At 41.1% G+C, this 26238-nt stretch overlaps 1 protein-coding gene across 8 annotated transcripts in view; it reads right to left on the bottom strand.

Moving 5' to 3' along the window:
* Window positions 1-26238, bottom strand: part of VTI1A (vesicle transport through interaction with t-SNAREs 1A) — a 505013-nt gene that overhangs the window by 195786 nt on the left and 282989 nt on the right. For 2 of the 8 annotated variants that reach the window (XM_063710515.1, XM_055352168.2), the window contains one exon: window positions 16141-18995. The exons of the other annotated variants lie outside the window; for them this stretch is intronic. In XM_063710515.1, the coding sequence (XP_063566585.1) occupies window positions 18923-18995 (73 nt within the window). In that variant the 3' untranslated portion in view covers window positions 16141-18922. Of the gene's footprint in view, window positions 1-16140; window positions 18996-26238 lie in introns of those variants that run through there. 8 annotated transcript variants of the gene reach the window in all.

Genomic DNA, 26238 nt, shown 5'->3' with positions numbered 1-26238 from the left:
GTTTACCCCTTTCTCCATGCCACGGAGCATAATTATTCTTGCGGTGATCCCGTAGTTCAGCTCTTTCTCCCTCTCCTCCCCTCCCTCTCTCTTTTTCTTGCTGTTTTTTTCCTTTCTGGGAATTACTCTAAATGGGTATCTTTGAAAGGAGGGTGGCAGGCTGCTTTTGGTACAGTACTTACCAAGAACCCTTTCATCAAAGAAGCCCTTGTGAGCATGCTCTGGACTTGGGCCAATCAGATCATCTCGCTGTCTGTTTCTGACCCTGGTATGCAAGTCAAGCCAGAGACTGCAGACAGGCTGACTGCACTCCTAGGCCAACCTGTCTTAGCCGACTGAAAAAATGCTGAAGGGAAAATTACCTGTTTGGCTCCAGACGAAATTAACATTTTTTATATATATACACACAAGTATGTTTATTATTTTTTGTTTAAAAGCGTTTGCCTATCTAATATATTCATTAATGTTATCTGGTCAGTACTTGAAACATTTTGAAATATGTGCAAATGCAATAAGGCTACAGGGCCTGGAGGCAAAATAAGATGAATTTTCTAATTAACTGACAGAAAACTGTTTTGGGATTAACGAATGGCTGTTCTGTAATCTGTTTATGGGCGCTGCTCCGTGCAGGGACATTTGGTCCACGTGCAGACCCTGGTAAGTTATAAGGACCTGGATACCAAGCACTCCTACCTCTCCACTATTCTTCATTAACCCACTCTCCACCAGGAATCAAGTACTGAAGGTGGATAGTGTGGCCCCCACCCTGGCAGATAATGGCCCTTTCCCAAAGAGCATCTGCTGGGGTCTGCTTTCCCAAGCGGGCATCTTTCTGCTATGGGTGGCAGATATGTCACAGAATTTGAAGCAAACTTTTCTTTCTTTCTTTCTTTCTTTTTTTTGAGACAGAGTCTCGCTCTGTCACCCAGGCTGGAGTGCAGTGACACAATCTCGGCTCACTGCAAACTCCACCTCCTGAGTTCCAGTGATTCTCGTGCCTCAGCCTCCTGAGGTAGCTGGGATTACAGGCGTGTGCCACCATGCCCGGCTAATTTTTGTACTTTTAGTAGAGACAGGGTTTCGCCCTGTTGGCCATGCTGGTTTTGAACTCCTGGCCTCAACTCCTGCCTACCTTAGCCTCCCAAAGTGCTGGGATTACAGGCATGAGCCACCGCGCCCAGCTAAGCAAACCTATCTTCTGAACAGCCTTGGAAACCTTTGAGCCCCAGTCCCCAAATCATCTTATGAACACATTTTTGACATTTTCAGAAAAATGTCATCATTGAGGAATATATTTTATAGTCTCCATTTGAGAGAAGTACTAATTCTTTTCCTCTTTCCTCGACCGATTCTAGTTTGTTGCCTTCCCTTTCCTCGGAAACCCCAAGTTTGTGGATGCTGCAGACACTCTGTGCCCCCCTGCATGCTGGGTGCCGGGCCAGCTGCCAGGGCATAGAGACAGAGACGATGTGGCCTTTGTCCTTAAGAATGAGGTTTGAAAGCCTCAGTTCTTCCATGTTAGGTGATTTCTTGCAGCTCTTGGTATCTGCAGAATTAGTGTGAATGCTTAAAAAATATTAACAGCTTTATATCATCAAAGTTTTAACAGTACACTGTGTGTACAGGTGAGAATTACTGTGCCGTGAACTTTTCCTTTGTGGTTTTCAGAATTTTCCAGAATTTCTACAATGAACTTTTACTTTTGTAGATAGAAAAGCAGCAGTTAAGAAGAAACTTCCTGGGAGAACTGAACAGGCACATTCCTGAATTCTACAGAGAATCAGTTGACAGACAGCAGGCTGGGCAGCAGTCAGTCATGGTAGAGGGAGTCTGAATCGAAAGGGGGGGATTTTAATGAGCGGGGCAGCCTGAGGATCACAGCTGGCTTGGGCTAAGTTCCTGGAGTGTTAAATCAAGTAATAACAAAAACATGACTACATTTTACATAGGAGATTTCATAACTTCCTGAGAAGTCAACAGTCCCTTTCTCCGTGGTTGTACCTTCTAAGGAACCTCTACGTGCTTGCTTTGGGCTTAACATTTTCCCAAAGTTTTCTTGTTTTTGCAGAGTGCAATGTCCCGAACAGAATGCCAGCTTTATTTTCTCTCGCGGTCCAACTTACACACTTACATCAAGTTGCAGCGAGACGTCTGTGTGCTGGATCTCTTCCTGGCTCCACGATCCTGACCTGTGCTGTGTATACTGTTCTTCTTCTTACGGTTTTAGACTTGATGGTGGAAAGGATGCTTGGAAATTCTCTTGGTTTGATTCATTCTGACCTAAAGGGTTTCTTTCCAAAAGGGTTTTCTTTCTCTTTTATAAGCCCCACAAAGTCAAGGATATAAGCTGAAATTGAGGCTTTCCCAACCGTGAGAGAAAGAAATATCAAATTCTTTTCATATGAATATATTCACAAAAAATAATCGTACTCTGCTCCTGGCGACTTCAACTCTGGGTGGGCAGAACAGAAGTCTGGGGAAAAAAGTCTATTTTTGCTCTTGCATAGTCTCTTTTCCCTTACCAGGGGAAAATAGCTAATTTTCATCACCAAATTATATCTCCGAATGGCCAATGAAAACAATGATGGAAAAAATTCTTTGCAAATAGTGCATGCCATGCTATCCACTATCAGATAATAGTAATTACAGGTTTTGTCTCAAGAGCAAACAATAACCCTGGAGGAAAAATTCTCTCTTTTTAAGGAGAATAAACTCTTTCTAGGATTTGCATACTTCCTCCCTCTCTGAGGATAGTAATTTTGGGAAAAAAACAAAAAATAAAAGACAAACTTAATCCCTTTCTAGAGTTGACAAAAGTGTCTTGGGGACATCTGTTCTTTCTGATTATGAAACTCCAGGTTGTATTATTATTATTACTATATTTAAAAGAGTAAAGTTTTTTGGCTGTTTCTCTTATGTGTATAAACCTGGCAAAGGATTCTTTTTTCAAAAATTAGTTGTTGAGTCTAACAGCTGATAACATCGCAAATCTGTATATGTTATAGGTAGAATGTTCATATAACACCATTGCCTCAGGGCTGCATCTATTTTATAAACTCTGATCCTTTTAAAGGTAATTTTTTCCAATGTATAATTAAATCTAATTTAATTCAGAAGAAATTTTATGTAAGATACACATACAAATCAGGGAAAAAAATCCTTTTTCAGGCTTCATGTCTTTCTTATTGATTTGTAAAATGTGGCTTCGGAGTCCACAAATTATAGACCTCTATCATACAAAAAAAAGGGCATTGGCAAAAAACAAGTCCATGTAAGTGAGCTGAAGTACCAAAAATAAGTCCACACTATACCCAAAAGAGACTGCCAAGCCACTGTAACCCCAATGGGATGAATTTTAAGGTGGTAAATAGCAGAACACCAACCAGGCAGCAGAATTCTTTCTTCCCCAAACACTAATACTGTAGTGTGATAGTTCAATACAGAAAACAATCCATAGTTTCCTAAGTGGAGGCAACATCTATTCTAGAAGCTGTTCTTCACCTAGCCAAAGCAAATGGGCCTTATAAAAACCCTGGCAGCCACAGCAGAAAGAAAATACATTTTATTAAGTGGGCGTTTTTCCAAAGCATGTTCCCCCTGAAGGAGAATCATACCTTCAGCATTTCAAAGATTTCTCAAATAGCACAAAGGTCAGAAAGTTTGAGCAACAGAAATGCAGTGGGTGAAATCTCCAAGCTATTCTTTCAGCAGCTGTGGCTGGTGAAGCTGACTCCCCAGTAAAGAGATATCAGCTCTGCTTCAGACTAGTCGATAATGTAATCAGAATAGCACAAACCTGGAAAAGACAGAAGGGGATCAGAGGACAAAATGGGATCAGTATGACAACAGAGAAGGGGACCCTGGCTGGAGCCAGGCTGGATTCAGTCCTGGTAGCTCCTGACTCTGGGTCTCACCACAGCTTAGTTGGGAGGAATTGGTCATTAGCATCTGCAACCCTCTCATAACTGCATCTTCTCGTGTTTTTTCTATACCTGTTTTCAGCTTATAGTTTTACATTACCTGTGTATGGTTATGTCTATACCATGACTTTGGTTCTTCTCAGCTTGAGAAGACAGACCTGACTTCCCTGAGTTCTAAGTTAAAAGAACTCTTTGATTACTGTTAAATTGATGTATCTGAACATGTGTAATCACTTCCCTGGTACCTACACTGGATAAGACTAGGTAAGTTGTAGCTATTAGAGAATGCCGTGCAACCTCTGCCTACCACACCACCATGTGAATTCACTGCTGAGCAAAGGAAGCAAAGGCTCCCACCTGCCAGGATTTAAATACCTCAATGTGATTGTGTAACCAATGAGAATAGTTGGAGATCAACTCCTCACCTCTGCAGGATGCGACATTAAATTGACCCTTTCATGTGGCTTGCTTTCTGCACTATTCTATAATGTGTAATCTCTAGTAGAGTACTATAACTCCTAGGTTCTTGCTCTATTTCCTTATTTCAGTGGAGTGATGGACAATTTTATCCCCTTTATTGGTCCTATTTACAAAAGTGGCTACAATTGCCTCCAAAGAAACTATACATTTTAGAAGAAATGGATGATATTTTAAATTATGTCCTAACTGCATCCCCATGAGATGTGGGCAGCTGTCTCCTGGTCTAGAAGCAAAGATGCAGCTTGCAGGGCTTTTTTTTTTTTTTTTTTTAAACAGTTAATTACTGAACATTGTTGTTTTCCTCTACATGATTAGAGAAACAGCAGGGAGTTAATTATTGAGCACCTACTGTGTGCCTGGCCATGCCAGATGTGAGGTCACAGAAATGGCGGTGGTCCACTCCCTGCCCTCAAGTAGCCTGCTCTCTCTACGTGCCCTGGCAGGTCATTGGGGTCTCTGCTAAAACACACACCACATTCCCAGCAAACCTTTCTTCAACCCTTACATAATCTTAATTCTGTCCTCTTAAATCTTACCACAGTCGTAATTCTTTTCTCTCCCTTCAAAAGATAGGTACTTCACACCAAACACTAGCTCAAGCACTGACGTTATTCTACAGGACTATGAACCTTCATATCCACATTTACAGTCCGGACAGATGAAGGAAAACAACCAAAATCCAGGAGGCAATATAAAAGGAAGAGAACAAAACACACATTCATACACTCACCCTTAAAAATAGGGGAAAACCAACAGGGGAACTTTCGTTCTCTTCCTGGATGTCTACTTAAAAATCCCATGTGGTACGTGTGTCTGTGGAAACCTTTGTTATCTCAAAGATAGTGAGATACTAAAGGCCGAGGTTGCCATGGGACACACAGTATTTGCTTTTTATTCTATTGCACAATATCTAATTACAGAGATCCTGATAAAATTATGCATTCCTAAGCACAAATTATGGCCATTCTACAGGAGACTTAGTGTACATATTTTGTCAAATTTCATTAAAAAATAAATGAGGGATGACTCTGCAGGGTATTAGGGATAAGCAGTCTAATAAGACTCAGCCCTTTCCAAGACAGAATTCTCTTGAACTCATAGTTTGGGCTGTAGGAGTATCCTAGGTGAGAGGCAGCTCAGTTAGTTTGTTCTCCCACAAAGGCCTAAGTTGAAACTCTAAAGCCCTTTCTGCCATTAGAGTGTTGCACAAGACACAGGTTTAAAAATCAGTCTTGGCTAGGTGTGGTGGCTCACATAATCCCAGCACTTTGGGAGGCTGAAGAGGAAGGATTGCTTGTGTCCAGGAGCTCCAGACCAGCCTGGGCAACACAGTGAGACCTCCTCTCTCAAAAAACAAGCAAACAAAAAAACCAAAAAAAAAATTACAAAATTAGTCAGGCATGGTGGTGCATGCCTATAGTCCTAGCTACTTGGGAGGTTGAAGTGGGGAGATCATTTGAGCCCAGGAGTTTGACGCTGCAGTGGGCTATGCTCGTGCTACCGCACTCCAGTGTAGGCGACAGAGTGAGAACCTACCTCAAAAAACAAAAACAAAAACAAAAACAAAACTAAAAAAAAAAAGTCAGTCTCTTTGTTTCTCCCCAAAGACAATAATTGATTTAATCCCATGGAAGGCTGAGCTGGTCTTTTGATAAGATAACATGTGACAGTTCCTCCTCATTCATCTCTACCTCCAAGTAACTACTAACCTGAAGCTTGTCCCTGTTTTTATACTTTTACTACATATATATCAACATGCATAATACTTTGTGTATAGCATATTTGAAAATTATCTTTTGACTCAATGTAAGTTTCAAACTGCATATATGTGTGCAAGGTTCACTTAACAGCTATATAGTATGCTACTGCATTGACCCTCTTCCCAAATGATGAACATTTATGTTGCTTCTAAATTTCTGCTACTCCAGTGTTGCAAAAAATGCCTGGGTATATGGCCTCTTGTCAGTATCTAGAAGGATTTTTCTTGAAGTCTTCAAACTAGAGCATAGCTAAGTTTAAGGGAACTGATTTCCCGGTCCCTCCTATATGTATTATTTGCTAAAAGCAATCCAGGTATCTTGCAGTTCTTTTCCCTCTCTTTCCTTAAATGCCTTCTCCCGCTTTACTAAGTAGCTCTGCCTGAAGTGTAAAAACCTCCATAGAGGCAAACAGGCAATACGAAGGACTGCTGTAAGCAGCTACTCCTTTCATCAAGGGCCACAGATCCCAGCTACAGCTCTGAGTTTCCTCCCTGTCTTACACGTATTCCTATCAAGGGTGAAGCAGCATTCAACCCTTGTTGGGATGATCTGAATTCAGATGTATTGTAGACTAGGGTGGTGCAACTTTTGACAATCTTCATTCATGGTTTCACGTTTTCCACCCCCTACCTCATTTTCAAAGAATGTAGTTTTTCTGAGAAAGTCTTGTGAGGACAAAGCAAATAGAGTGTCAGTAAGCAGTACTGAAGGTGGCAGTGCCTTCTGCCCCATATGCCAAATTCACAGACAGGCTTAAAGCTCCACACTCCATAAATCCACCTAAGGCCACTGGACTGGCTTCGCAACTACCCTAGAATTAGAACAGAAGTGATGTGGTTGTCCTTGGTTCATGTATTAATGCACATATTTAAACAGAAAAAAAATCATGTCAGACTTGTTCTGTTAGAAAATCAGTCTACCTGGTTTTTTTATTTGACAATGAAGATTGGTTTTACTCATTGGGTCATACGGTAGACTTTTCCATAATTCAAATGAACTAAATCTGTAACTCCAAGGTTTTGATAAGAATATACTTAAAGCATGTAAGACAAAACATTTTCTGCTGGGAGCAGTGGCTCACGCCTGTAATCCCAGCACTTTGGGAGGCTGAGGCGGGTGGGTCACGAGGTCAGGAGATCGAGACCAACCTGGCTAACACGGTGAAACCCCGTCTCTACTAAAAATACAAAAAAAAAATTAGCCGGGCATGGTGGCGGGCATCTGTAGTCCCAGCTACTCAGGAGTCTGAGACAGGAGAATGGCGTGAACCCAGGAGGCGGAGCTTGCAGTGAGCGGAGATCATGCCACTGCACTCCAGCCTGGGCGACAGCTAGACTCCGTCTCAAAAAAAAAAAAAAAAAAAAGACCAAACATTTTCTAAAAATATTCTCATGGCAAAGATAGATTGATGTGAACAATAATTTGATTTTTCCCATCCCTTTCCAAGTATATTTAAACAAGGTTTCTCAATTAAAAAAAAAAGAGTAACAGGTGTCATTTGTGTGTGGGTTATTTGTACATGTGTATAATTATCCAGGGCACATCTTGGCTTTCAGAATAAGTAATAAAGGACTTGTTGGGCAACTTCCCTGCATCTCTGCTGTGGAATATAAATCTGGAGAAAACATGACTGGCTCAGGTAATGTGACAACATGTGTTATTATAGATGAGTCCCCAACTGTACGAATAAAATAGAGTTAATTTAAATAGCTTTTTTAGTGTTCTACACTGAGAATCTAGCCACCTGAGAAAAATGGGCAAAGCCTCTCTGGCTATTGTTGTTTTCAGTACAATTTTCAAATGCAACCCCAAATTGGATCGCTGTATGACTAATCTAACATTGTGTATTTAGGCTTTGCCGTGGGAGGTACCTGTCTGAGTGGGTGATGTTGCCCTGAGCCGGGCATGTCAGCAGCCTATGGTGGAAGGGGTCTCTTGTCAGGAATCCTAGTGCTGGCTCCACCAAGATTAGCTGAGTGACCTTTAGCAAGTCACTTCCTCTACCTGGGCCTCAGTTTCTCCACCTATGAGATGAGGGGTTGGAGCACACATTCTCCTAAGGCTCCCTGTTGTCGCCTTGACCCATCACTTCCTCTCCGCTTTGGTCTAGGAGTCCAACGTCCAGGACCCTGTCTGGGCGTTGGATTGCCACTGTACCCTCCAGCCGGGCCATATGAGTGTGGCTGCCACCCCTGGAAACTTCAAAAACTTCCTAGGGAAATTGCTAGGTACAACTGAGAAACACATGGGGAACCTTGTTCCAGCCCCCAAAGGGGCAGCGCTGAACTCTGAGTTTGCCAGAAGGAAGAAGCCACACTCTCCGTATTCCTCCTTGAGGGCCTCCTTCTACACAACCCAGTCAACAGGTAAGGGTGAAGAATCAAGCATGTATCAAGCCTTTCGGGGACCAATACATATTTATTTTGCTCCCTTACCAATATTCTTATGTTTTATTCTAGGTACCCCAAGAGAAAACAAAACAAAACAATTACGGTCATCGGCCGCCTAACAACGTTTTGGTCAACAACGGAAACTATAGTTATAATACAGTATTTTTACTGTAACTTTTCTATGTTTATATACACAAATACTTAACCATTGTGTTATAACTGCCTATCGTATTCAGGACAGTAAAATGCTGTACATGAGTGTAGTCTAGGCACTATAGGATATACCTTACAGCCTAGGTGTGTAGTAGACTTTACCATCTAGGTTTGTGTAAGCACACTCTGTAATGTTCGCACAACGATGAACTCTCAGAACGTATCCCCGTCATCAAGCAATGCATGCTAGTAAGAATACTTGTGGCAGATGATAAAAACAGCTCCTGTTTGCTTTACCTACATCACAGGGTAACATTCAGAGAGTGTCTTAAGGCATTCCCCATTTATGGGAAGTGTTTGGAGGCCCGGTGGAGTCCCGAGGAGGGAAACAGGAATACGATTCAGATGGACCTCACTGTGTAACAGTGGATAAATGCACAGGCCTCCGAGTCTGACTGCCCTGGTTCAAATCTGGCCTCCACCACTTGTTGGCTGTGTGACTGGGCTGGGTAAATGACTGGATCTCTCTGAGTCTAACTGTCTTCGTCTGTAAATTGAAATAGCCCCAGAGGGTTCTTGTGAGGATTAAATGAGATAAGGACCGTAAACATTCTTGGCCCAGGGACTGTAAGAATGATAATATTATTAACATATTTTTATCACGCAACCTTCTAGTTCGGACATATTAGAAAGCGATTCCATTGACTTGTTTAGTAGGAAAATCTGGCAGATAAGAAGTCAAATCCATCAGCCGTGATAGCAGCCAATGTTGAGTTTTCTTTCTCCCTAGGAATTTTTTCCATTATAAAATGGGAAGCCAAGTCAAATTTGCTCAGTTAATTTTGGCCTGAGAGGTGCTCTTAGGACCCTCAACATTTGTCTGTAAGGTCAGGCTTATCGGTTCACGCTTGTTAGCGTGGAAAAACTCCTTCCCTATCACTGTTTCTGCCACTTCCCTTATCCTGTCTTTCTTCTGGAACAAGTGGCCTTGCAAGATACTTCACTCCCTGTTTTGGCAAACACACTTGTTCTGTGAGAGCGAGTTCCGCCCATGTGTACAGCGGTGGGCTGCACACACCAGAGGGTTTATCAGACAGAAAGGCTTTTTTCTGTAGGTGCCAGGGCACTGAAAGCAGGGTCGCTGCTGGCTGTCCCCCTTCTAATTAAAAGTGTCCCACCATTTCCGAACTGTGACTCTTAGGGACACCAGGATAAACCGAAGGACTGTACTATATTTATCAGTCCTTGGGGCATGCTGAGAAATACTCCCAGATGAATGAGGAGCAACATGGTTTCTAAAACATGGGTGGAGTAGAGGCAGTGAGTTTTGTTTCGTACAGATTTATCTGAAATTCTATATCATAAAATTGATTTCAAATAGACATGAAATTCCAGAGTCTTCAAGGAAGTTGGCCCAAATATGATCAAGAACATAGCAAACCTGTTTTGAGACTTAGATGTCCATTTTTTCTGTAGCAAATGTTGACCAATGGCTATGTACTTACTGAGCACTAAGGTGGGATACGGAAGGGAAAGGTTTTGTAATACAAGACATGAATTAGCATAATTTAAAAGATTCTTAAATTGGCCTCTAAAGACTTGAGTTTAAATCCCAGCTCTGTCTCTTGCTACCTGAATAACCTTGCACAAATCTGCTAGGAGATTCACATGTGGCTTCTCAGCTTCATTCTGGGCTTCAGGGTCAGTCCTTCACTTGTTTGGGCTCCTTCCAAGGTCCTGAAAGAGGTCTTAGCAATATGTTCGCTTGGCCAAATATCTTTGTAAAAATAAGATACAGTAACTGCAATGCATGGTTAGGACGATTGACTTTCTACTATTCCCTTTCATGTTGGATAGCATCGGTGTGGCTGTGAGCACTTTTGGGATCCAGCTAAGGGGAAGCTGAGTTAGGGATAATTTACTTTGGATGTAGTGGGATAGATTCACATGTCCACAGTCATTTCCATGTCTGGTTAAATCACTGTCCGCTGTGTTGAGCTAGAGATGGTCAACTCATGGAGTACTGGGACACAAAGGTGCAGGCTCAGAGGTCTTACTGTAATGTGAACATAGCGAGAGCACTCGATACTGGAGGTACGTGGGTGGCACAAAAACAAAATGTATAGAGCCAGAAACTAGTCTGAGAAAAAAAAATCCAAATCCTACAGCTCATATATAGACAAAAAGTGAGAGATATGTTCATTTGACAACAATCTTAAAAACTTCCACGACATTACTAATACTGAACCACGGAGCCAAAGAAGCTTTTATAAAACTTTCAATCATTAAAAAAAAAAACAAGTTTTGATCAACCATGCTAGAGGAAGAAGTTAACCCTCTTCTTATTCTCTCCACAAAAAGTCATAATTATTATGTGAAGAAATGGCCAGGGATTATGCAGCCAAAAAACATAGGGAAAAAAAGTATTATATGTGTGTCAATCAGTTAATTAATAAAACTACTTTTTTCCTGCATTTTATGGTGCCTGTAGTATTTGCCTGCTTTAAAAAATGTATTGTACTTTCTTTTCTTGACCTAGACAATCATTAACTTTCATAACTTACTCTGAGTTTAATGTTTCTTTCAGGGAGTACCCCAAACTGTAAATGCTTCAGGTCCCACAAAACCTGTTCTACCCCTGGATATCTCAGTTTGCTGTGAGGATGAAATGAGACAAGATGCTTAACGTACTGTCTCTGCAATGTAGCTGGCTTCTAGTAAGAGCTCCGACAGGGAGGGATGTCGATGCACAGTTAAGGGACAACATTGAAAGTGCAATAGTAGGCCAGGCGCCTTGGCTCATGCCTGTAATCCCAGCACTTTGGGAGGCGGAGGCGGGAGGATTGCTTAAACCCAGGAGTTTGAGACCAGCCCTGGCAACACAGCAAGACCTTGTTTCCACAAAAAATTTAAAAATAAGTCATGCATGGTGACATGTGCGTGTAGTCCCAGCTACTTGGGAGGCTGAGGTGGGAAGATCGCTTGAGCCTGAGAGGCCAAGGCTACAGTGAGCCGTGGTTGTGCCAGCCTGGGCGACAGACCCTGTCTCAAAAAAAAAAAAAAAAAAAAAAAGGAAGAAGAAGAAAATGTAAGCATATGCCATATGTTCCATATCACTTCCGGCAGAATCTGGGGGTAGAACACCATAACCAATCACTGATATTTCTGCAACGAAATATTTTTAAATTTTTAGCCAGAACTTTTATCAGGTTTATCTATATGGTTGTGGCAAGAGAGTGGAGGCTGAATTGGAGGGGGTTGAGAATTAAGGCAGGGAAGCTAATTCTGAGGCTAAGCTAATAGCTTATACAAGAGGAGATGCGAGCTTGATTTAGTTTTTTTCTGTAATGTGCAAGGGACACTTGTCTCCCTGCTATGAGGCTGACCCACATAAAACTGACATTTCCGTAAGTAGAAAACAATTGAATACTGGCAATTTCTTATGGTTCAAATATCTGGAATATTAAAAACACAAACCAACAAAGAAAAAGTCCATTCTTCCTCCCTGAGTATATCATCCCTGTTTCCTTTCACAGGGAGGGTCCCAGTATTTGATGTGGATTTCTTCAAGGTGCTGCAGACTTGGTCTTATAAGGAAACTTGAGGTTGAACAGGGGCTTCACTGTATTTGTAAAATATTAACTCTAAAGCTTATACCAGGAAGAAAGGTGTTCATTATATTATGTCCTATATTTTTTATTTCTAAAATATTTGATTGAAAATGTATATAACCGAAATAATTTTTTTCTTTTTAAGAGTGTTCTCTCTTGAGAGGCAAAAATGAGAGACAGCAGAAACTTCTCTTGACTATTCCACTGGGGTGGGAGGTTCCTGAAACTTGGGTTTGCCATGTGGAGTTTAAATCCAAACCTCAGGAGACTCCAACCTTCCACAGGCAGAGAGGGTTGGGCATGAAATATCTCCCCCCGGCTCATGAATATGTCTAAAGGGCGCTGGCCAGCTGGGGAGGAAGTGAAATGAGTGGAGGATGTTGTTCATAGTTAATGGTTACTGGATATTGACGACTTGCAAGGAGAAACCACACTGCAGGAAGGACTAGCCCGGTCCTTACCAAGTACACAGCCAGCCCCAGCCACAAAGTGGAAGGCAATCCTTTTGTTATGAGTACCTCCAGACGATGGAGTGAAATAATGAAATAAATAAAAAGATTACTGCATGAGTCATCTCTGGAAAGTAGTAAACATTGTAAGCCTGACGAGTTTCATCTTTCGTAAGAGTTAACATGAATGAAGACAATTTATAATGGGTCTGCTCATTGTTGCAGGGGAGCATTCACAGACTTTGATGGTGGCATGGTACGTTTAACCTCTGAGTCCTAATAATGTTCTATTTTCCAGATGAACTCAAGGCTTGTCATATTCTAGACCTGGAAAGCGTAAATGGTATTATCTTTGTATATACAAATAAAAATCAATTCATTTTCCAAATGTTTAATTCATTCAGGAAGACACACACACACACACACACACACACACACACACACACACACACACGAGAATAGGTCCCAGCTAAATCAACATTAGCAAATCTCCTCTTGCTTATCAAATCAGGATATATCAGGTTCAATAAAGGTGCCTGGCTTATAAATCTACAAATAAATAGTTATTTTCCTAAAGAGCATTTTGATTTATTATCTCAAACTGTATTTCCTGTTCATTTATCATAGCTTTTTGTAACTCTCCCCTTAAATGGAAGGAAGTAGTACATCTGTAAAACAAAATATCTCAACAAACCATATTCTCTGAAGTATAAATGGACATTTTCTTCTTGTGAAAACGATCATAGAACAGAGATGCCAACTAGAAATCTTTTCTCTGTCATATTTTTAAAGAAATACCAACCAAAGGCTGCATTTTCCTACAAACTTGACATCCTGAAAGGAGATCTGTACAAAGCATTAGAATTAAGCAAACCATTTAGCAGCCTCCACTCCTGGACTCTTTCGAGCCATTTGTGGAACACATCTTCTCAAATCTAATAATCTGCTTCACAATACTAGAGGGAAGAAAAATAGTTTTGGGTTTCTTATGCCCTAGGGATACAACCACATCTCAAAGCTGAGTTTCAGGCTCAAAACTCTTATTTCCTAGCAACTCTGATAATCTGACCTGGCTAGGAAGGCTAGGATGCTGGGGTTCTGTATCAAGCTGTTTACTTAACACATGTCACATCTAAAATAAGGATTGCTTTAGTTGAAAAAGCAATTCATTTATAAGTGTGCATTTATAAGGGCAAAAGTCAAGGCAACTGTGCAAACCACTTGTCAACTTATTTAGAGGAAATTGTGTAATCAACTTAACGTGCCAGTTAGCCTTTACCTGCCAGGTCAAGCTCAGAGTGCCTGTCAGTCACCACATTAGCCTATTAATCACTCTGCAGGAAATTCCACATTTTTCTTTAGATCAAACTACAGAAAGTAAAGTGGGAACGGAATCTAGAGAGGATTTCCTATTCGTTTCTTTGTTTCCTTTGACCTGCCTGATGTTTCATGGTTTATTTTTTTTTTTACTTGCTTGCTACAGAATTTAAAATAGGTTCAAAATGATATATCTCAATACGCATTGCTAAAGGGACTTTTATTGCACAAAGGTAAATCTAGGTATTTGATGGCTGGGTGCCAACTGACTGCTGCAGATTCCAACCAGAGATAGAAAGCATTGACACTGTCGAACAAGTAACAGATCTTTCATTCCAGGAAAAAAAAAGATATAAGCTATTAAATTGAAAAGCATTTCCCCCTTTTTTCTACGCTGGTAAAAAAGTTCAGATATGTTGATTTTTGAAGATATCCTAATTTTAAGTATAATTTTTAAAAACTCACCTTCAAATACCTTAAAAAATTTTTTATCTGAAAATATCTTCATTCATCTTCATTTGTAAACAGTTTTATTGAGGTATGATTCACATACCATGCAATTCACCCATTTAAAGTGTAAAATTTAAGAATTTTTAGTGTGTTCACTGAGTTGTACAATCATCATCAATATCAATTTTAGAAGACTTTCATCACTGCAAAAGAAACCCCAATATCCGTTAACAGTCACTCTTTTGTTTTTTAGTTTTTGAGACAGGCTGGAGTAAAGTAGCGTGATCCTGGCTCACTGCAAACCTCTGCCTCCTGGGCTCAAGTGATACTCCTGCCTCAGCCTCCTGAGTAGCCAGGATTACAGGCGCGTGCCACCACGCTCAGATAATTTTTCTATTTTTAGTAGGACGGGGTTCCACCATGTTGGCCAGGCTGGTCTTGAACGCCTGACCTGAAGTGATCTGACTGCCTCAGCTTCCCAAAGTGCTGGGACTACAGGCGTGAGCCACCGTGCCTGGCCCATTAATAGTCACTCTTAGTTTCCCCTCTCCAGTGCTCTGTGACCACTAATAATCTACTTTTTGTCTCTATAGATTAGTTATTCCAGACATTTCATACAATGGATTCATAGACTATGTGGTCTCTTGTATCTGGCTTCTTTTACTGAGCATGTTTTCAGGTTTATCCATGTTGGATTAGTACTTCATTCCTGTTCATGGCTGAATAATAGACCACATTTTATTTATACACTCATCAGTTGCTGGACATTTGGGTTGCTTCTACTTTTTGACTATTATAAATAATGCTGTTATAAATATTCATGTATAAGTTTTTGTGTGGACATAGGTTTTCATGGGTCTTGGATACAGATACCTAGTAATGGAAATGCTGGATCATAGGGTAAACTCCATGTTTACCATTTTAAGTGATTGCCAAACTGTTTTCCAAAGTGGTGACCCCATTTTACATTCTCACCAGCAGCACATGAGCGTTCCAATTTCTCCATATCCTTGTCAGCACTTGTTATTGTCTGTTTTATTTTAGCCATTCTAGTAGGTGGGAAGTGGTATCTCATTGTGGTTCAAATATCTTTTAAAGAAAATGTTCAAGGATGGGCATCGTGGCACACGCCTGTAATCCCAGCACTTTGGGAGGCCAAAGCGGGCAGATCACTTGAGGTCAGGAGTTCGAGACCAGCCTGGCCAAGATGATGAAACCCCCGTCTCTACTACAAAAATTAGCCATGTGTGGTGGGACGTGCCTGTGGTCCCAGCTACTCAGGAGGCTGAGGCAGGAGACTTGCTTGAACCCGGGAGGCGGAGGTTGCAGTGTGCCGAGATTGCGCCACTGCACTCTAGCCTGGATGACAGAGCAAGACTCTGTCTCAAAAAAAAAAGAAAGAAAGAAAGAAAGAAAGAAAGAAAGAAAGAAAGAAAGAAAGAAAGAAAGTAAGTGTTTACAGGGGGAATTCTGCATTGTTTTCCCATGGCCAGTATTTGTGAACACCAACTAATCAATGCTTACAGTATCCTGTACAGTACAAAGAATGGAAGAGAGTGCAGGAAACACAGATCAAGTCTACAAGATGATGGCTCGGAGGCTTGCAATGGTTGAGGTCTTATCTTTAATCTACAATGTTCTGAATTTCTAAACGTTTAAAAACACAAAATGATGAAACCATTCACAAAGGGCATTGAAAGCTGCAAATTTTTTGTTATTGTTTGGCATTTTCTTCGCATGATTTACTTTTAGAGAACAAACCCAGTCTTAATTGCAATGCATAATTTTAAAAAAATGATTAATTTTGCTTCTGAAGAGCCAATTGTAGCTACTGTTCTATTTGAGTAGCTGCCATGCTTATGTTTCCACTTTCTGGGGGCCTTGGCCCCAGCAACAAGAAAGATAATCCTCCTTTGTGGACATTCCCACAGTTAACTCCACACACATCTGGATGGCAGTTCAATAGTCCACTGTTATTCAAACAATCTGTAATCACACATACTATGTGTCAACCAACAAGCCAGGGTGTATGGCTTTTCAGTATTCCGTAGCATGCAGCACGCACAATTTACAAATAAAATAAAAATCTACAGCAGAGACAAGGGCACATTCTTTGCAGAGTAACTGAGTGAAAAGAACGTCTCTGTTGAAATACAAGACGTTGCTTGTTATTTTGATGGTAAATGAAAAGAGGTTCGGAAAACCATATTTCATCTGTTAAGTTTCTTAACATGGAAGAGCACCATAGCTGTGGCACTGAAGAATCTGGGGCCATATGGTTTTTTAAGCTGGGCTTGAAGCAGAGATGTCCAAATAACCACCATTAGGATGTGGGACATGCAACTGACAAAATTCAACAGTATCTGTCTAAGGCATGATAGACTGGGGAACATGGGGACCATGGACATCCTCACTATGGGCAATTGTTTTTCTCATTACTTTGAGCTGGGAGGATATTGGGAGGGAGGAGTTGAGTTCAACCCCCCAAGTGGCTTGATTAACAATTTTGGAAACAAAGGGTTCGATAAGGCGGGAGGAAGTGAAGTTGAGCTTGTCCTGAGAAAACAGCACTGGGGACAGGCTCTCCACACACACAATTATGACAAGGTGGCAGGAACAGCATGCCAACGTGCAAGCATCGTGAGACAGGGAGGTGTTGGGAAATGCAACCAGAGTGCAGCTGTGCAACATTCCACCTGCCTTGTCTGATTGGCAGCATGATGGCCTCTGACCCTGAGGGGCTGCATGCATCATTGGGAATCTGGAGTCCATTCAGAGCGAGTTCAGGCCGTGGAACGTGTTAAGCCCTCACTGCGGGATCATGCGGCTAGGTCACTGCTGAATTCCGTAAGATTCAGGGACCAGATGATAAAGCATTTCTCTTCCATGAGGGCTTTCTCCTCAAGGCTTTCCCTACTGGCTTTCTGCCCACAACACCATAACTTGACTCTTGGGCTGTACTGAAAGCTTCTTAATAGAGGACAGCCCTCGTTCCAAGGTAAACACAGTTCTGTCGTATTGTAAACTCAACAGTCTTATAAGAAAATAACCATTAAGATCCAGGTGGCTCGTGAGAGGAAGAAACTGTCACCGTTTAATCAGACTGTATTGGGGAGAAAAGATTAATTTTACACTGAACTTTACATGTCTTGATTTCTCTCCACCCACAAAATATTAATTCCTTTAATATTTCAGATGTCCAGTCATTTATTTTCCAATTCATCAGCCATTCATTGAGGACCAAGAACTGTGCTGAATCCTAGATATAAAGAAAAAGGAAACACATTCCCCGTCCTCAAGGATCTCCTAGCCTCAGAAGAGAGCCAAGTCTGTACAGAACAATCCATAACATAAACTGACAAATGCGCTATAGAGGAGAGTGAGGAAGCACAGAGGAAAGAATATTCTGTCTGAAGGCTTGGGGAGCTTCAAACAGAAGTTAACATTGAAGCTGGGCCTTGTGAGATGAGTGGGATCTACCCAGATGAAGGGACACGTGGGTACAGGGAACGTTATGGGTGCTCACCAGGGATGGTGCCACTTTACATATGGCCCAAATGAGGCCTCTCTGGTAAGACAACGAATCAGACTGGCTAGAAATCAGGTGAGGAATCTAAACTCCCTTCCTACGTTCCATTCTCAGTATTCCATTTGCCCCAACAATTGACAAGGATAAGAATGAGATTGTGGTGCAGTGAATAATCCAAACTTCATTAACCAGACAAGACACTCATCTTGATCTCTGGACATCTGAGGACTTGCAGGAGGCCCTAAGCATCCCCGCCTAAATGTGCCTAGAGGGGACATACCTCCATCCTCAGCTCTCTCCCTCACACTCGCTGAAAGGCATCGATCCTACGGCTCAGCTATCAAACCAACGATAAACAGGAAAAGCAGAAAGAAATGCAAGAAAAATGACTCAGCAACAGAAAATCATCAATTTGTAATTTTTTTTTTTTTGATCTCCAGAAGTATGTCCTGAGAGGAAAGGCGGCCAGAGAGCTTTAATTTTCCAGATCACTGTAGGTCTCAGTGACCTTGACAGTCATCCGCACATAGATGGAGTGCTCTTGTTCTATTTTTGAGGTACCCCTGTGTTTCACACATAGAGGCTTTGCCTTCAGATCACAGAGCTGGATTAAGACCTTACATGCTGTCCCTGCCGCCCCCTGGGAATGCAGGCTCCTTGCTCACGATGTACCTAAAATACTGCACACCCCGTCTAAGGCATCCCAGGGAACAGAAGATGTGGAAGAGACTTTAAAAATTCAGCCTTATTATTTTGTTAGAACATTTTTGTTCAGTTCATTTTTGTCATTTTTTAGTTATCTTCTTATGGGACAAAATGAATAATCCACAGCTTATTTAAATTCCTCCTTTTAAAAATAATTGTTAGGGTTGGGCGCGGTGGCTCACGAGGTTAAGAGATCGAGACCATCCTGGCCAACATGGTGAAACTCCATCTCTACAAAAAAAAAAAAAAAGAAATACAAAAATTAGCTGGGCGTGGTGGTGTGTGCCTGTATAGTCCCAGCTACTTGGGAGGCTGAGGCAAGAGAATCGCTTGGACCTGGGAGGCGGAGGTTGCAGTGAGCCAAGATTGTGCCACTGCACTCCAGCCAGGCGACAGGGCAAGACTCTGTCTCAAAAAAAAAAAAAAAAAAAGAAAAAAAAAGAAAAAAAATTGTCCACTATGTAATGCGTTTCTCCCTTGATTATTACAGAATCATAAAGCTCTGGGATGGGAAGGGACCAGATAAATCACCCAGAACCACAGAACATTTGATGTCAGTTTCCCCTTTGATAGCATCCTTGCCAAGTACTCATGCACTGCATCTATAAATACTTCCACCAGCATCATCTCACTACTCATTTTCTGTCCAGGGCAGCTCTTTCAGTGAGAAGGCTTCTCACTGAAGGCACAATACGTGTTTGAGTAATTTCCACTTGCTGGTTCTGGTTCAAGCCTTTGGGGCCAGAGACAGGTTACATTGTTTTTTCACAGAACAACCCTTGTGAACAGCAAAGAGAAATCCTTATGTAGCATTTCTCACCATCTCTCATTGCTAAACGCACTAGTTTGTATACTTGTTTCCAATTTTGGCATTTAGAACAGCAGGCTTTGGTTTCTTATCAGAGGAGCCATTTTCAGAGTCATGCCTTTTCCTCGCATTCAATTTCTATCTTAACTCTGCTGCTTGTCCCAACCAACCTAACTCGATTCCCTTATTCATCGCTTTAGTCCATCCATCCACCCACCCACCCACCTACCCGTCTATCCGTCTGCCCATCCAATACTTACTAAAAACTTACTACGTGCCGGGCACCATTCTTAGAGACTAGGGTTAGAGACAGTAGTTCTAGAGACTAGTGAAGGAGATAGACAAGGAATCTGTCCTCGCATAGCTTACAGTCTAGTGGTGGTATATCACAATAATCAAGTAAATAAATGAAGAAAGGAAATAAATATGAGATATTAGGTAAGGTGGACAGAGAGTCTTTTTGAGGAGTGACAGTCAACTGAAATCTGAAGGAAAAGAAAAAGCCAGCCAAGTGAAGATCTGGAGGAAGAGCATTTGGGAAAAAAAAATTTATACATTTACATATATATATGTAAAATATACTATATATAAAAATATAAAATATATTATACAGTATATAAACATATACTATATATAAATATAAAATATGTTTTAAAATATATGTATATTTTAAATTTCACCACTCAGAACAAAGTCATGTGCAAATTCTACTTTACCTGCATGTTGCAATGCCAAATTAAATTCGTTGTCCCCGTGTCTCTGTGGTCCATGAACATGTTGCTTTTCTCCAGAAATGCAATTAAAGAAGGTCTTGTGGCACTTGGAGTGCCACAGGGGACTCAGTGACCAGACTGACAGAATATTAATTTCAACTAAGTTGCAGGTTCCTGAGTAGTTGAGGAAGAACAGGGTATTTAATCGAAAAGCCAATTCACATAACCCAAGAGCAGGCTTTGTGTGTTCTAACCAATTAAACCTCCTCTAGTTTTTAACAGCTTTGTTTATGAAGCCCATATTGAAAATGAAATGTTTATTACAATTTTTTGAAGGTGAGGTATAGAACTTGGCAAAGTATTGATTAATAACTTGTGGATGGCTGGTGTAAGGAAACCAGTTTTGAACCCAGCTGTAAACAATGCCTCAGCAGAGTGTTTCAGCTCTTTGTAGGCTCAGAGCTTGCCAATTTGTAATTAGTTGCAGATTTTCAATTACTTCTCAGCAAACAAAATAGTTTTATTTGCATTGTTTACTTGGCATTTAATTTAAAAGGAATCCGATTGATTGTTTTTAAAGAAAGATGAATTTGGAGGGTTGGGAGAAAATAAATAGGTAAATGTTTGAGTAGCCCTACATCTGTATTTTTGTTTTGAGTGAAACAAGTGTACAGGATTTGGCCTAAATTCAATCGAGTCTATCACACAATCTCAAAATGCCTCCTGTGCAATTTGTCAAAAGAGAGATTTTTGGCAACTGCATATAAAACTCTTTGAGATTTGTAATGAAGAACCTAATCAGAAGGGAAAAAAAGCAAAGTTGCATTTTCTGCGAATTAAAACTGGTAAATCACTGTGGGTAGCTTTAAATTCAACAGAAGATAAAAATAATTACTATTTTAAATGTTAGTCCTTGTTACTTTGCTTCAGACTGGTTCTCTCCTTGACTTGGGGTCCTTGTAGGCCCATGGTTTTTTCTTTGGAGAAGAAAATTCAAATCATTCAACAAAATATTTATTGAGGGCCGGGAGCGGTTGCTCATGCCTATAATCCCAGCACTTTGGGAGGCCGAGATGGGCGGATCACTTGGGGTCAGAAGTTTGAGACCCCATCTCTACCAAAAATACAAAAAAATTAGCCTGGCATGGTGGCAGGTGCCTGTAATCCCAGCTATTTGGGAGGCTGAGGCACAAGAATGTCTTGAACCTGGGAGGCGGAGATTGCAGTGAGCCAAGATCGCGCCACTGCACTCCAGCCTGGGCAACAGAGTGAGACTCTGTGTCAAAAAAAAAAAAAAAAGAAATTTATTGAGGACTTATACAATGGTTGCTGCTACATATTAAAATGAGTAAGGCAAGATTTCTGTCTTCATGAAGCTCAGTATTTAATCGCAAAAGGACAGAAATTTACAAAGAGCCCTTTTAAAGACTGGCTGTGATAGGTATTATGATAAATAAAATGCCAGAATTAGGGAGAAAGGAGGAATTCATTCTGATTAATGGACCAGGGAAGGTGAGAAGGTAAAACGCAGGATTATAGAGGAGGAATGGACTCCTGCATTTGTGGGGAGAGGAAGAATATTTTAGGGGGAGGAAACAGGACACACAAAGGGATGCAAGAACGAGTGTGCACCATGGGCCAGAGATCCCCAAACAGTCTAATGTGTTTGGCTCAGACATGGTATAGAGGTGAGGGATGGGAATGATGGAGGGAGAGGAGGAACAGATTGTGGGCAGCCTTGGCCTGCTGGTAAGGAGCTTGAACCCTATTTTGAGGTGGGATGAGCCACTGGAGAGTACTGAGAGGGGCAGTGACATGGTCAGATGGGTCTGTGTTTGAGAAAGACAAACTGGGGAAGGAATAGCATTTGAAAGGGGCAGGAGCAGTAAGAATGTAAAGGAAGGCCGGGGCACGGTGGCTCACGCCTGTAATCCCAGCACTTTGGGAGGCTGAGGTGGGTGAATCACCTGAGGTCAGGAGTTCGAGACCAGTCTGACCAACATGGTGAAACCCTGTCTCTACTAAAAATACAAAATTAGCTGGGTGTGGTGGTGCACGCCTGTAATCTCAGCTACTTGGGCTGAGGTAGGAGAATCACTTGAACCCAGGAGGCTGAGGTTGTAGTGAGCCGAGATCACACCACTGCACTCCAGCCTGGGCAACAAGTGCAAAACTCTCTCTCAAAATAAAATAAAATAATGTAAATGAGAACTGACTAGCAGTATTGCAAGTGTGGAATCCACAGGACTTAAAGAACAATTAGCCAATAGGAGTGAGAGAGGGGAGAGGACCCAGCTGTTTCTCAGACTTCCATAGATGATGATGACATTACCCAAAACAGAGAACGTATGAATAACTTTGACCAAATAATAAACACCCCTATGCCAGAGAATGCCATAGTAAAACATAATGGCAAACTTCAACAACTTCATGCTAAATGAAAGAAGCCAGTCACAAAAGGTCACATATTATATGATTCTATTTATGTGAAATATCCAGGGTGGGTAAATACACAGAGACGGGGGCTGGGGGAATGCGAAGCGACTGTTTAATGGGCATGGGGTTGCCTTTTGGGGTGGTGAAAATGTTTTGGAACTAGGTAGACATGAGGGTTGCATAACATTGTAAATATACTGCATGGTATACTTTCAAATGGTTAATTTTATACGAATTTCAATTTTAAAACGATAAAAGCAAAGCAGAAAATAAAAAATAAAAAATAAAACCAAAAACAAAAAATCAAACCAAAACCCAAAAACACCATGGCAGCCCAAAAAGCCTTGTATTCCAGAGCTGAACGTGCCAGGAATCTCCTTTTAAACCCAGATAATCCCAGTAAGGAAAGAAACCTAAGGGAAGGACTGCTAGTGCCCATGCACTGAGCAGAATCACCTGGTCCCCAGTGGACACACTCCTTCCTAGCTGCTATTATGCACGTTTTCCTGGGAAGGCTGATAGCCTTGGAATTGGAAGTATGTTCTCTACTTGGGGACCATCCACCTTTACTATGTCAACTCTGGCTGACCTAGTAATGTGAGCAGTCAATCTGCCATGTGAAAACATATCAGAGGGAGGGGAAAAAGCAGCAAAGTACATCCAGAGAGAAGCATGTGGGTCAGGAAACAGTAAGAAAAACTTTCTGGCATTCATATTGGTCATCAGTAGCCCAAGGGGAATAAAGGGCTTCCTGATGCTCAGTGCATCATCAGGAAGATTAATTAACATTTGTAAAGGCCACACACAATGTGAAAGGCCCAGTAATGGATCTCCAAAAGCCACAGTCCCTGCTTTCCAGAAGGTCATGAAACAAGGAGTGGAAAATATTCCCTAGAAGACAGAGCTGGATGACCTCGACCATGAAGAACATTGCAAAGAAACGACCAGGCTTGTCTGGGATTCTCTTCATTCTCAAGTTGAATCTGATCTGACAGATGTGGTGAGTAATTAAACCCTTGTCCATTCATAGTCTGAATACTTGCAGTGCACAGAGAATGGGGCAGGAATAATGAGAGGCACAGCCCCTCTGGGACTATTCAGGAGTGCTCAAATTTGCATGGTCACATGAACCCAAAGGAAGTGGATTATGCTGGCCTGGCCAGGAAGTAGAGACAGCCAAAGATTTCTGATTTGCATAAATCCTAAGGCTGGAAGGCAGAGAGGCTTAAGGGCTCTCAAAAAAGGCCAGATGTAGCTGCCTTCCCTAGAACCCAGCACATCTCTGTAGCTAGATGCCTTCTCACAAGGGCTGTACAGGTAATCGAACTTGTGATGTCATTTGCTCAAAAGTTTCATAAATATGTACTGTTAAGTTCCCCAAAAATGTGATTTTTACAAGTGAAGTTGCTGTACAGTCTCCTAGGGAATGGATTCTTTTAATTAGCTTGAAAAAAAGGTGATTCGGTAAAGGGTAATGCATTTTATTATGATTAATGCTGTCAAATAATTTCTAATGGTGTGACGAGGTGCTTAAGTAAAGAATCGTTTGTGGCTTTAAAAAATAGTTAATGCCTCTCAAAAAGGATTATTTTCTTTTTAAGTTTCAAATGAAGGCTACTAATTAATTAATCCATTTACATAAAAATGTCTTGGATCAGCTACCTGCAAAGATAAAGGATGAAATCTATCCTCTAATTGGAAAAAGAAAAACTGCTATAAAATATGTGGAATAAACATATGAAAGTAATCTACAAAAGGCAAATAGAAGTCATTAATTAAAAACTGACATCAAAAATTTTATTTCATTCTGTGCAATATTAAAAATATTGGTGATGTCATATACTTAACTGAGTAATCTTCCTAAAATATGCCTTCTCATGTATGCTGTTTTATGCAGTTTTTTTTTTTTTTTTTTGAGATGGAGTTTCACTCTTGTTGCCCAGGCTGGAGTGTAGTGGCACGATCTCGGCTCACTGCAACCTCCACCTCCCAGGTTCAAGCGATTCTCCTGCCTCAGCCTCCTGAGTAGCTGGGATTACAGGTGCCTGCCACCATGCCTGGCTAATTTTTTGTATTTTTAGTAGAGAGAGGGTTTTGCCATGTTGGGCAGGCTGGTCTTGAACTCCTGACCTCAGGTGATCCACCTGCCTCGGCCTCCCAAAGTCTTGGGACTACAGACGTGAGCCACCGGGCCTGGCCTTATGGAGTTTATTCATGGGAAGTCATGCAAAACTACACGGTGGTTTCAAGAAATTGGACTGAAATCTCCCTTCAGTTTTTCCCAAAATGTAGCTAACTTCATGTTATCTCCCAGATTCATAGACATCAGGCAACCAAGCTTGGTGAAAGCATTCCAACTTTTGCTCCCTTCAGTTCTGAACGAGTGCTACCCTTGATATAAACAGTCATTACAGACCCAGAATGCAACAAAGAAGGCAGATATTTACTAGTGAAAAACTGAAGTTCCTTAATCACTTTAATATATATAATCAAATGGAAATTACATATTACCCAGACTAATTATATATAATTTCTTGGCATCAGGTATAAACTATTCAGACTATCAAGGAAAAAAATAAAAAGATGCTTCTTTATAGCAGAATTTTTATTATAAAATATATCTCACAGCAAATCCCATCTTTTTAGTATCTGGTCTTTAGTCTTTGATGATTTCAGTTTGTTTTTCCAAGTTTTTTTTCCAAGCTGAGGCTGTGCTGCCATTTTCGCAATTGGGATTGGTATTTTTATGATCACTTACTGGATTTATTATACGGTGGTTGAATAAACTGCTGACAAGAAAAGTGGAAAGGGAAAGAGAGAAAAGAGGAGAGAGTTACAAAGCCAAGGAGATGGAAAAAGAAGAAAAAAGAGGGAAGAAAGAACAGGAAGGAAAGGGGGAAAGAGGTTAAAAAAAAATCCTAAAAGTAGATGTTGTAATAAATAGGAAGAAGAAACTCGGGCACCTGTCAAAGGGACTCCATGTGTCAGTGAACTGCAGGAGGTGACACTTAGGCATCCTGGCTGTACATCATCCCTCACTCTAAATGAATGTAAAGGTAGATCTTTATTCTTTTGGACTGACAAGATCAAGCCACAAGGTGACTATCAATTGGCAGGGACCTCAACTTTACAAAGTTGTGCTGAAAGACAGAATTATCAACAAGCTCCTGAAGACACATTCTCACCAGGAGAAATGGAAAACTCAGGTTCTAGCCAAGTCCTTAAGAATGCAGAGGAAGGAGGGTCACAGAATGGAGGAAATCTCTGGTTTGCTGGTAGCTGTAACCTCTCCCCCTTAAAAAGCCCATCTTCACCTTTAAAATAATGCAGATTGTTCATGTATTCTTTGAAGGAGCTTAATATGACTTGTACAAAAGGCCAGCATAATTTTCCAGCTGTCTTGCTGAGAAATATGCCCTCTTCTTTGGTCAGTGAGATTCAGCTCCAGAGAAGTGAAATAACTCAATCCAGGTGTTGCTGCTGGGGAGAGAGGTCCTGATGTTGGGGCCCCTGGATT

The sequence above is a fragment of the Gorilla gorilla genome, chromosome 8 (assembly GCF_029281585.2).
Source record: "Gorilla gorilla gorilla isolate KB3781 chromosome 8, NHGRI_mGorGor1-v2.1_pri, whole genome shotgun sequence".
Classification (NCBI taxonomy): domain Eukaryota; kingdom Metazoa; phylum Chordata; class Mammalia; order Primates; family Hominidae; genus Gorilla; species Gorilla gorilla.
The sequence above is the reverse complement of the archived record's forward strand: the minus strand, read 5'-3'. Positions and strand labels throughout refer to the sequence as shown.